Raw genomic sequence first — 12607 nt, forward strand, 5'->3', positions numbered from 1 at the left:
CTTAACAAACAACTGTAGTGTCAATCATCGAGTTGAACAATCACTAACCTTTAGAATGATCCGATTATGAAATGAACAATCGATTGATTTGTCTTCTGTACTCCATTGCTTGATTACGCACTCGGTTGATAGCACCAACCTTTACATGCATCTACTGAATTAGCCAGATTAGATTCAATTGCACCATGGAGATTGTTGTCACCGGAGGTTTTGATTTGCTACAATCCCATCCGAATTTGAGAGAACTTATTTGCAATCCAAAACATTAATCGACATCTTGGGAAGCTTAATTCAGAGCTTGAAGATTGCAGAGGATCGTGAATTGAAGATCTGAGATAGTCGGAATTGAAAATTCCGTTAAGGCACCAACCGGTTTGGTATCATCTAACGGTTATCATATCTTCCGTTTTGCTTTTTGTTTTTGGTTTTTTTATTTTTTTCCTCTTTTTTTTCTGACCAAATACAGTAATATTAATTTAAGTACTGTATACAAACTTTTTTTAACTATAAATCTTACTAACTATTACTAATGACATAAAATAAATCCAAAACACTTTATCTTCTAAATATACACACTTTTAAAACTGTTATATCCTTTCCACCAAATATATGTTCATAAATACTATAAATTGTATTTTTTAAAAACTCAATATATTCAAATGAAATCAAATACAATACCTTAGACCATCTAACTTTATAAAATTGGAAATGGCATAATTTGAATACAAGTAAGTGATCTATTGGAAAATTTTAAAAATCTATTTTTATTAAAATGAAATTGAAATTGACTAATTCAACCATATATAGATATATACAACTATATTGAGTTTTATACATTTAAATTAATAAAAAATTGTAATATGTCAAATAAAATATTAAAATTAATAATTAATAAAAAAAAATCAAATAATATTTATGCCCGCGGTGTACCGCGGGTTAATATCTAGTCTATATATATAATTAGAGAGTCTTCTCTCCATTTAAAGTGTCCACCTAAGCATTTACCTAAGCAATAATATTTATTTTACATTAAAATAGATTTAAAACATCCATTTAATGCATTTACTTGTAATTAATAGAAATAATAAATTTTAAATAAATAAAAAACGAATTATGTAAAATAAATGAAATGTTAAAATAATAAAATAATACTATAAAAATTTTATAAGTAAGACTAATATAATTCAACTTTTAAATGATAAAAATTAAATATGGTTAGTATTCAAAATTTTAAATGTGTTAATGAGTTTTAGAATGGAAGTAAATTTATGTAATTCTGTATGTGAAACTTTAAACAAGAAAATAAAATTCAAAGTAAAACATTAGTTTCGAAGAACAATATACTACATATTTTTAGTTATTATTAAATTTTTACATAAAGAAAAAATAAAAATTACAAAACTCAACTTAAATTTATAATTTAAGAAGAAAATATTGTAAGATGCAAACTTTATCTTGTGAAATTATAAAAAACAAATCTTGAAAATTTTAAAACCTTAGCATCCATCTTCTAAAAAATAAATAATCAGTGATCACAGTATTCATGAGTTTTACAATAAAATATATTAAAAATGAATGTAAAACATTAAAAAAAAAAAGTGATATGTAATTTGTGTAGCATATTCTCAAGTGGGAGTATAAATTTATAACAGAATAAAAAAAACTAAGTTTGATATTTCATCAATGAAATATTAAAAAGATAGTTATGATATGTCTTGAAAATCAATTCACAGTCTAATATATATTATGTGTGAGTCAATAGAAGGTAAAAATAAAGTAGATGTCGAGAGGCAACGATTGCATCATAGAAGATGACGAAAGAACTGATAGTTAAAAGAGTTTGAAAATAAATTTTTAAAACTTAGAAAGATAATGCACATGACTAATGTATCTTTGAGATCTCATTCATTGTGTGAAACGAATGAGTTCTTAGAAAATACATGACATACATTATTAAACAAATTATTAGATTCAAAGTTGGGTTTAACTGTTTGGCCATGTAATCATGGAAAGTAAAATAAGATAGGCACATTGATGACTTAGTCGGAAATTCTCTTATTGTTGCACTAGCTTTGATGGGTAAATCAAACTCGCTAAACCGGTTCTAGCAACATGGTATTATAGATGTACCTTTACACTAAATAATGTTTATGAAACTCGGTAAATTTACATTTTATATGGAATGATGTTATGTTCGTATCAACATTTAATCATAAATAATATCTACAATTAGGTCAATAGTCGATAATTAATATCGAAACTTTTAGAAATACCTTCATGGAATATGAATAAGAAATAAACTCTTTTAAAGTGTTGATACCGTTTATTCTTTCTGCGAATTTCTTAAGTGATCTTTGTTACCACGTTATATATATTAAATTATTTATTTATCAAAAAAACATTATCGTCAATAATATATATGTTATATATCGCTTCGTAAAATAAGTTTAGTGTTTATATAGATTTACCTTTAAAAATTTGAATTATTATATTTATGCTCAAAAAATTATCTTTTGAATTTTAAAGAGTATATTTTTTGCTCAAAATTTATATCAATAGAAGAAATTTTAAAATTAAAATCCCGCGCAACGCGCGGGTAAAAAATCTAGTAAATCAAATGTTGCAATGGTTCAACTAAACAGTTGCAATAATTTATTTCGATATATTTTAGTAATTCAAAATTAAAACTTTTTTTACGAAAAGGTATATCGAGACGTGACCACATGTATCAAATATGCCAAAGATTACAGGTTTTTCTTTTTGGTGAGATAGAGGAGAAAACCCCCCTCCAATTTATTACAATAAAATACAAGAATTACAAACGAATGTGACGGCAAAACTTCGTCCCATTAGCATCCTCCAACATAATCGGTTTGACTATATCGGGACAAACATCAAATGAAAGAATACCTACTGAAGTGAAAAAGTATAGTTCGCTAATCTGTCCGCAAGACGATTATCTTCCCTATACATATGGGTAACCTGGACTAACCAGTCTTTTATGATAAAGTCGTGGCACATACGTACCAGGAAGGCCAAGGGATGCGCGTCGCTTATCCATGAGGGTAGAAAGCCAACAGTCAACTCGGAGTCCACCTCCAGCTCCACTCATCTAAACCCTTTATCCTAAGCAATGAGGAGCCTGTAATACACTCCCCACAGCTCGACCATCGGGGCCGAACATATTCCTATTCGTAGAGAAAAACCGCCTCGCCACAGTCCATCCCCACCCCATAAAAATTCCACAAGCCGTGGCTGGCCCTGAATTGCCATGCGAGGCCCCGTCCGTGGACAGCTTAATCCAGCCCTCACTCGGCCGCTTCCAGCCTACAATCCTTTCAACTCTACTTCCCCTGCCTTTCTCCTCTCTCACTTCATCATGCGATCTCTTGACCTCTGCTGCCATCCGGTGATCCCAAAACCGTTACCACATCTCCATTTTCATCCGCACCAAACCGCCATACAAAACAATGTTGGCCAGTTCTCTCTTTCCAGTCACTGGTTCTTCCCCAGATTCTCAAAGAGCCATTCGAGAAGCGACCTTGCAAAAACATTTTGTCTCTCCATATTCGACACTTAAATAGTGACTTACACTTTTATAATATTATATTTTAAAAACTGATTAAAATTTTGGATTTAGATTGCAGGTTTGTCGATTAATCTAAAGATTATAAAGGTTGATTAAATAAACCAAAAATTACAAAGATTAGTCAAATCTATATATATAATAGGAGAGTCTTCTCTCCATCTAGACTATCCACCTAAGCATCCACCTAAGCAAGACTATTTATTTTACATTAAAATAATTTTAGAACATTCATTTAGTGCATCGGAACATTCATTTAGTGCATCTTTATATTACATATAATTAATAGAAATTTTAAATCAATGAAAAATGAATTATGTAAAATAAATGAGATGTTAAAATAATAATAAAAAATACTATGAATTTTTCATTAGTGGTAATACTATAATTCAAAATTTTAAATGATAAAAATTTAAATTGATCATACTTTAAAATTTTAAATGTGTTAGTGAGTTTTAGAATTGAAGTAAATTTTAAATGCATGGTAGAATAAAACTAAATTTATGTAATTATCTATGTAAAAATTTAAACAAGAAAATAAAATGTAAAGTGAAATATTCGTTTCTAAGAACAATATACTACATACTTTTATTTATTATAAAACTTTTTACTTCAAGAAAATAAAATATTACTAAACTCAACTTAAATTTATAATGTAAGATAAAGATATTTTAAGAGTCACACTTTATCTTGTGAAATTATTAAAAACAAATCTTGAAAATTTTAAAGCCTTATCATCCATCTTAAAAAAAAAATCAATGATCACATTATTCGTGAGTTCTACAACAAAATATATAAAAATGATATGTAAGCCGTTAAAAAAGAAGTGATATGTAATTTGTGTAGCATATTCTCAAGTGGAACTACAACTTTATAACATGATCAGAAAGAAAAAGAAGTTTGATATCTCATCAATGGAATCAAATGCTTTTAACAAAATAAAAAGAGTATTGAAAGATAGTAATTAAGGAGAAAATAGCTATGATATGTCTTGAAAATCAATTCATAGTCCAATATATATTATATGTGAGTCAATAGAAAGTGAAAAGAAAGTAGATGTCGAGAGGCAACGAGTGCATCATAGAAGATGACGATTAGTTAAAAGTGTTTGAAAATAAATTTCTAAAACTTAGAAAGATAATGCAAATGGTAAGGTAAAATCTTTGAGATCTCATTCATTGTGTGAAACGAATGGGTTCTTAGAAAATATATGACATATATTATTAAACAAATTATTAGATTCAAAGTTGGACTTAACTGTTTGGCCATGTAATCATGGAAAGTAAGATAAGATAGACATATTATAACTTAGTCAAGAATTCCCTTATGGCACGCTGCATTAGCTTCGATGGGTGAAACAAGCTCGCTAAACCTGTTCTAGCAATATGGTATTATAGATGTACCTTTACACTAAATAATGTTCATGAAACTCTGTATATTCGCATTTTATAAGGAATGATTTTATGTTCGTATCAATATTTAATCATATATAATATCTACAATTAGGTCAATAATTGATAATTAATATCAAAACTTTTAAAGATATGTCCTCATGGAATATGAATAAGAAAGAAACTCTTTTAGAGATAAATGATCATTAGATGGTCGTCGATACGTTTATTTTTTCCGCGAATTTCTTAAGTGATCTTTATTACCATGTGATATATATCAAACTATTTATTTGTCATGGAAACAGTATCGTCGAGAATATATATGTTGTATATCGCTTCGTAAAATAAATTTAGCATTTATATAGATTTATCTTTTAAAATTTGAATTATTATATTTATGCTCAAATATTTATCTTTTAAATTTTAATGATTATATTTTATCATTAAAAATTTATATTAATTGAAAATATTTAAAATTAAATTCCGCGCAACGCCCGAGTACAAAATCTAGTAAATTAAATGTTGCAAAAGTTCAATTAAACTGTTTGCAAAAATTCATTTAAATATACTAAAAAAATATATTTTATGAAGAGTTATACCAAAAAAACGCGTTTGTATATATCAAATATACCATATGTTGCAACGGTTTTCAAATAAATTAAAGATTATATTGGTCCATAAAATAAACAGAAAATTATAATAGTTCGTACGTAAACCAAATATTTTAATGGTTCAAATTAAATGGTTACAAAATTTTATTTAATATTTTAATAATTAAAAATAAAGTAAAATATATTTTGAAGAGTTACGATGAAAAGTCGCGACCAGCGAAGTGACAATAAAAGACATTTGTTACAGATTGTTATTATTATTAAATGGGTGAACAAAATATTAATCCATAGAAGAAAATATATTAGAGGATCTGGGAACCGTAATAACTAAATTGGTTCTCTCTCTTCTGCCATTCGGAAATATGACCGAAACACCCCTACGTCTGACACAAAATCTTTGTGCCAAAGATAACGTGTTTAGCGACAACAAATCTGAGCATTAAATGCTCGCAAAATCTCTGTGGCAAAGATAAGGAAATATAAAAAAAACAAGAATATAAAATATTTGTTACAGATTGTATTAGAACAAGAATATAAAAAACGAAAAACAACAAGCTACAAAAGATAAAAGCTTTAGGCGTTAAGACGTTGCTAATTCAATAATCAAGTAATAACACATTATTAAAAATATAAATTAGAGAAAATCCATGGAAACAAAACAAATGGTTAGAGTTAATAATCAGTTACAGAAACACAGTTTTGGAGATAACAATTGCATTATCCTGTAACGAAAACGTTGCAGAGAAAGCAAATTTGTTACTCTTAATGGGGTTTATAGGCAGAAAGAAGGGGGACAGAGCTACTGAATGTTAATAACAACATTAGCGCGGTAATACATATATTATTGAATATTGATGGTTTTGGAATAGAAAAGAGTCTAACTTGATTTAGGTAAGAAGGAAATAATAAAATAATTACCACAAAAAAACAAAATAAATTAAGGGTCCTAAATTCTAAAATTGGAAACAAAATAGATAAGTGTGTTATTAACAGTTACAAACACTGACTTACAGAGATAATAAATTACTTATGCAGTAACGAAAATAAATGTGTTATGCAGAAGAAAATAAATGTGTTACTACATAATAATCAGTTACAGACACTGACTTACAGAGATAACAAATTAGTTATGCAATACCGGAATGTTATATAGTAAAACAAATTTGTTACTCTTTAAGTGGTGGATTATAATGAAATCCAGTTAATGTTTAATTATACGATAGCAAAATCGAGCTTTGAATGACCGATTTAGATTATCAATGATAAACATGTTATTGACTTATCACTAAAAGTGCGATAAAATATTTGTTACAAAAGCTACAAAAGAAGAATATATCGAAACGAGAAACAACAAGCTACAAAAGATAACATCTTTAGGCGTTAAGAGGTTGGTTAGTCAATAACAAAGTAATAACAAATTATTAAAAATTAAAATTAGAAAAATCCCATGGTAACAAAACAAAATGGTTAAAGTTAATAATTAGTTAAAGAAACACAGTTATAGAGATAACAAATGCATTAGCTTGTAATCAGAGAAATCAAATGTGTTACTCTTAAGGGGGTTTAAAGGCAAAAACAAGAGGGATAGAGGCATTGAATGCTAATAACAACATTAGCGCCGTAATACATATAATATTGAATTATGAATGTTTGTAATAGAAAAGGGTCTAACTTGAGATTGGGAGATAAGAAGAAAATAATAAAATAATTACCACATAAAAACAAAATAAATTAAGGGTCCCAAATTCCAATATTGGAAACGAAACAGATAAGTGTGTTATTAACAGTTACAGACACTAACTAACAGAGATAACAAATTAGTTATGCAGTAACGAATATAAATGTGTTATGCAAAACACAATAAATGTGTTACTACATAATAAACAGTTACAGAAACTGACTTAACGAGATAACAAATTAGTTATGCAGTAACGAATATAAATGTGTTTTGGAAAAAAAAGGCTCTAAGTTGAGAGTTGGAGATAACAAAGAAATAAAATAATTACCAGATAATAAGGTGTCTAAATTACAAATTGAAAACGAAACAGATAAGAAAAAACCACCCAGATCTCGTTGGCTTTGGCTATGTCCAACAGGCGTACCAGCATAAACCACCAAGATCTCGTTGGCTTTGGCTATGTCCAACTGGCGCCCAAACAGATAAAGACCGAAACTGGCAGACCAAGCAGGTTTGTTTGGAAAATCCAACAAACCGCCGAGAGGTGAATCTCTGATAAGCTGGATTTCAAAGTCATCCAACGAGTCGATAATACCATGTAGAGTTTTCATCTTGTTTTACATGTTAGCCCTCTCTCGGTTCCTCACCAGCAGCAATAAGCCGATGAGGGAGGTCAAAATCCACCATCTACAAAACCCAGAAAAAAATAAAATTTAAGAACAAAAGAGTAGATATGGATCCGGAAACAATGAACAAAATTTGCGTTTAATTGAAATACTTACTTGGACGAATTAATCGAAAAAAGCCGCACTTCAATAGGAGAATCGACTTGAATATCAGAGAAAAAAAAGGTAAACCGCAGAGAGAAATAAGAGAAAGAACACTGAGAATAGTAAGAGAACAAAAAAAGAGTTGAAATAGAAACAAAAAAAAACGCAACTCTTCGAATTTGCACCGTTCTCATGATTATTACGCGACTATACCCAAAGAAATCTCGGAAATCACATCTTTGGAAGAGATATGATATCTCTTGGTTCTGACACACGCCTACTGGATTCTCATATATCTCTTTTAATATTTGATAGGGAGGTCGGGGTTTATAAGTCATTATTTTGCTACAGAAACCATTCAAACAGTGTATAATCCTGTCAGTTAAATAAAGAGTCTTCTATGGTCATCGATTGTAGATTCCCTTATTAAGGAATACCTACTTAAGTATGTTTGTTTGGTGAATTAGCAAATTAAACCTTTAACCCAAATTAATTTCACACTAAACCGGGATTGAACCGACATATCCACATGACTTTGATTGAGTCTTCCAATATTCTTTCTCTCTGACTTGTGGTTTCCTGAAACCTTCCTCACACTCAAATGTTTTGTTCTTCTTAGGCACAATTTCAGAATTGGTCTTTTAGGGTTAAGAATTTGGGATTGTGAATTGAAAAGCCATGGACTTCCGAAGAAGAAGGGTTCAATTTATTCTCTTTGCTATCGGATTAATCGCTCTTAGTATGACAGGTACTTTGATTTTGTTTCCGCAAAAGTTTCTTCTTTCGCGTTTGTCTTCCGCATAATTTTCGCGTTTGTCTTTTTTTTTTGGATAATTCATACAAATTCAATCAAGGGTTTTGGATTTTTACTTGAGGGTAGTTGTAAATGTATCGCCTTTTCAGGAATCTGTTAGTAGAAGTTCTAAACTGATGTTTGAGATCTCGATTTGGTTCTAATACACTTTCTTTGATCTGATTAGTAGAAAAATAAAGTTTAATTCATCATTAGATTTGTATGAAGATGGAAGATTTGGTCACTAAGATGAGATTAATGACTAGAATTTTAGACTATCATTGACATTTTCAACACTTCATAGTTTAATGTTTTTGCTTTCGATATTTAGTTTAACTTGAATTGATGAGAACTTATTAGTGTTTAGATCTTCAAATTACTTAATGCCCTATGTGAAAGATCCCGAATTCGCGAATTTAGCTCTTTTTATCATTCGCTATGATGTTATGCTTGTAAACAGCTGTGTCCTCATACCAGGCTCATGGCGATATCGTAGACGTAGTTGAAATGTTTATTTTGCTGTGGTTTTTGAACTTTCCATGTTTCTGACACTTTTTGTTTACATTATTGTGGTTTTGATTTGTCTTTAACATGCTTTCGCGTTTAACTTTGTTACTTGTGTGTTGTTTGTTGCATTTGGTAAACAGCTGAAAAATGTCGGGAACTTGTTGGACAAGAAGCTGCATCAAAGAGTGGACAGTTTACGTTCTTGAACTGCTTTGATATGAGTTCAGGAACTTTGGCATGTGCAGTTAAAGAAGGTGTGAAGCTTTATTTCTATAATATAAGATCTATTCATGTAGAGAAAGCCCGGAATGTTGCTATCGAGAAAGCCTTGCATGAGGCGTTGGTAAATAGCATGCCTGCAAAAGAAGCAGCTAAAGAGGTGCAGAGAGCAGGTGAAAAAGCGGCTAAACTGGCGAGCAGGCAGGCTAAACGTATCATAGGACCAATAGTAGCAGCTGGGTGGGATTTCTTTGAAGCGCTTTACTTTGGAGGGACTTTAACTGAAGGGTTTTTGCGCGGTTCTGGAACTATGGTTGGTGCTTACTCAGGAGGGTATGTGGGTGAGCAGAGATTTGGTAGATTCGGTTACCTTGTGGGAAGTACCTTGGGGAATTGGGTTGGTGCACGGGTTGGACTGATGGTTTATGATGTTGTGAATGGGGTAAACTTCTTCCTAGAGTCTTCTCAATCTGGAGAAATTTATAAGGGTCAGTCTACATATGAAAGTCCTGCGGATCAGTCTACATTTGAAAGTCCTAAGGATCAGTCTACATCTGAAAGTCCTGAGGATCAGTCTACATATGAAAGTCCTCAGGATCGGTCTACATATGAAAGTCTCGAGGATCAGTCTACATATGAAAGTCCTGAGGACCGGTCTATATATGAAACTTCTGAGGACCAGTCTACATATGAAAGTCCTGAAAATCAGTCTACATATGAAACTTCAAGTGACGAGCTCTAGATGCTTCATGAGTAAAAGGATTTCTGGATTGAAAATGACCTAAGAAACTTTTGAAGACAAGTCAGAAAGGAATTGGAAAGCTTTAGAAGATTTCGGAATATTTCTTTCCGATATATTTGACATATTTGTATAGACTAAAAGAGTTTCGACAAGATCAATTTGTTGATGGATGCCCAAAATATTTAAGTTAAATTTGTTTTATTGTACAAATCGGTTGTTTCAAATTAGTTTTTACTTTTTATGTTGGTTTTCTTGAATGTTTAAATGTTGTCTTATCTTTCTTACAAGGGGTAGAGGCAGCCCCTAGTAGGTCCGCTGGGCTAAGCACAAGCTTAGGGGAACCAAATTTGTAAGTTAAGCCCACAAAATTGGAAGTCCATGATTTTTTTTCTAAATAATGTTTTCAGTCAAAAACAATTGGTTTTTGTGAGGTAATAACTATTTATGTAGGGGCCATATATTCTAATTATTTTTTATCATTTAATTTTAAAATTAAATAAAATACTAAACCTAAACCAAATATATATATATATACATTATTACCACAAACTATATAAAAGGCTACATTATTTTTTTTTTTTTAAATCCTTGATAAGTGATGTAAAAAAAAAAAGACATTAGCTTATGAAATGGTTGAGCTCACCTCACCTAATGGACGATTATATATGTAGCCAACCAGAAGGAGTTTTTAGTAAATGAATTTTATCACAATTTAATAGGAAATTAAATTCTTACCAATATCAAAAGGGTAAAATATTGATCATTCTTACCCGGTAATTACATGTAAACGTCAACAGTACTTGAATATGCGTCATAGTCAATAAGATTTAGCGAAGGAAAATAAAAGTGTATTTGAAGACAAGCCAAAGTAATACATGTGAGATTCCCTTACAGAAAAATCAAACAGTTTTATTTTATTTTTATGGGTATATGTTTATTTAAAAATAAAGTAAAATCAATTACTTGTAGTTAGCTTAATAGAAAGAAAACAAAATTTCCCTATTTTGAGAGTGTAAAATATTGAACAAATTTTACCTGGTAATTACAATTGCAATATGTAAACGTCAACAATCCTTCAATAAGATTCAGGGAAAGGAAATAGAAAGTTTTGTAAATCAATAATTTCTTTCCATATGATGATAGTTAGACCATAAATTTCCTCATCAAGAGTAGCACGTGAGTTCTACATAATACTCTCGAAACAGTTGGCTGGAAAATTTGATACTTAGTCGTAATAAGGGTATCACATTGCAGACATTGCAGAATCTTTAGTCGCAATAAGGGTATTTGATGTCTTAGGGGTTAAATCTCTCCCCTATGACATCAACATCATCTTGGCAGTACAGACGGCTCATCTTCACATCCCTCTTCATCTCTGTTTTGTTGAAAAATATAAAAGGGCACACATATTTTTACTATATTCCCTAACACCACATAGATGATCATTTAATAATGAAAAACACAAAAAGTAATTCATGTCTATAAAATCTTGAATCAGCCAAATTTTTGTTGATGTCGGTTTAGTTAAGTCTGTTCAGAATTTCTATCCAACCTTAAGATTATATATACATACGTGAATTTATCTTTTTATTTTTCATCTTTAAGTAATCATCTATGAATTCTTGAAGATTAACCTTTCGAAATCCTTCCAGATACGTTTTTTCTACTCAAAATCTATATTTGTCGGTTAATTTGCCTGGTGTTGCATGACTAGTAATTGAAAATCCATCACAACATTCTTATTAATTTTAAAATTTAAATTTAAATTTGCACATGATTTGCATAATGCGTATTATGTGTATAAAATATTATTTGTTGTATATCAAATAAGTTCTTATTAGATATACTTTTTTCTCATCTTATTGTAGGCTAAATGTTTCTTATCGGTTGACATGTATTTAGCTAAATAAATATTTAATAAAAAAGAATGGGAAAAATGTCGTTTTATCTCCCAACTTTCAAAAAGTGGCCAATCAATACGTCAACTTCATATGTGGCCATTTAAAACATGAAATAAACGTTGACTAACGTATGAGACATGGAACTTCGTTGACCAGGCCAAAATAGACATGCCGTTATCAGTCGTTAACGGAACTTCTAACGCCCGTTATCACCCGTAACGACTCTGTTAATCAACTTTCAAATTGTGGCCATTTTAAACATCAACTTCATATGTGGCCATTCAAAACATGAACTAATCGTTGACTAACATTTGAAACATTAGAATTCGTTGACCAGGCCAAAGTAGACATGTCGTCATCATTCGTTAACTGAACCTATAACATCCGTTATCACCCGTTAACGACACTG

The 12607-nt window shown here is 30.3% G+C and overlaps 1 protein-coding gene and 1 long non-coding RNA gene across 2 annotated transcripts; one reads left to right on the top strand and one right to left on the bottom strand.

Moving 5' to 3' along the window:
- Nucleotides 1–7319: 7319 nt before the first annotated feature.
- On the bottom strand, nt 7320–8361 carry LOC110224907. The gene is made up of 2 exons (XR_002329369.1): nt 8049–8361; nt 7320–7953 (listed from the first exon to the last, which is right to left on the bottom strand). It is a non-coding gene; the product is annotated as an uncharacterized LOC110224907 (long non-coding RNA).
- Nucleotides 8362–8554: 193 nt separating this feature from the next.
- On the top strand, nt 8555–10545 carry LOC9330708. The gene is made up of 2 exons (XM_021012641.1): nt 8555–8784; nt 9477–10545. The coding sequence occupies exons 1-2, from the start codon at nt 8715–8717 to the stop codon at nt 10295–10297; spliced, it is 891 nt and encodes a 296-aa protein (XP_020868300.1). The 5' UTR covers nt 8555–8714; the 3' UTR covers nt 10298–10545.
- The last annotated feature ends 2062 nt before the right edge of the window (nt 10546–12607 follow it).

This window comes from Arabidopsis lyrata, assembly GCF_000004255.2.
Source record: "Arabidopsis lyrata subsp. lyrata unplaced genomic scaffold ARALYscaffold_1, whole genome shotgun sequence".
In the NCBI taxonomy this organism is placed as follows: Eukaryota; Viridiplantae; Streptophyta; class Magnoliopsida; order Brassicales; family Brassicaceae; genus Arabidopsis; species Arabidopsis lyrata.

Excerpts from the sequence above, each read along its gene's own strand:
- LOC9330708 (XM_021012641.1), top strand. The coding sequence starts at position 8,715 with ATGGACTTCCGAAGAAGAAGGGTTCAATTTATTCTCTTTGCTATCGGA. Across the intron at positions 8,785-9,476 it reads AATCGCTCTTAGTATGACAG|CTGAAAAATGTCGGGAACTT; the intron begins GTACTTTGATTT and ends TTTGGTAAACAG.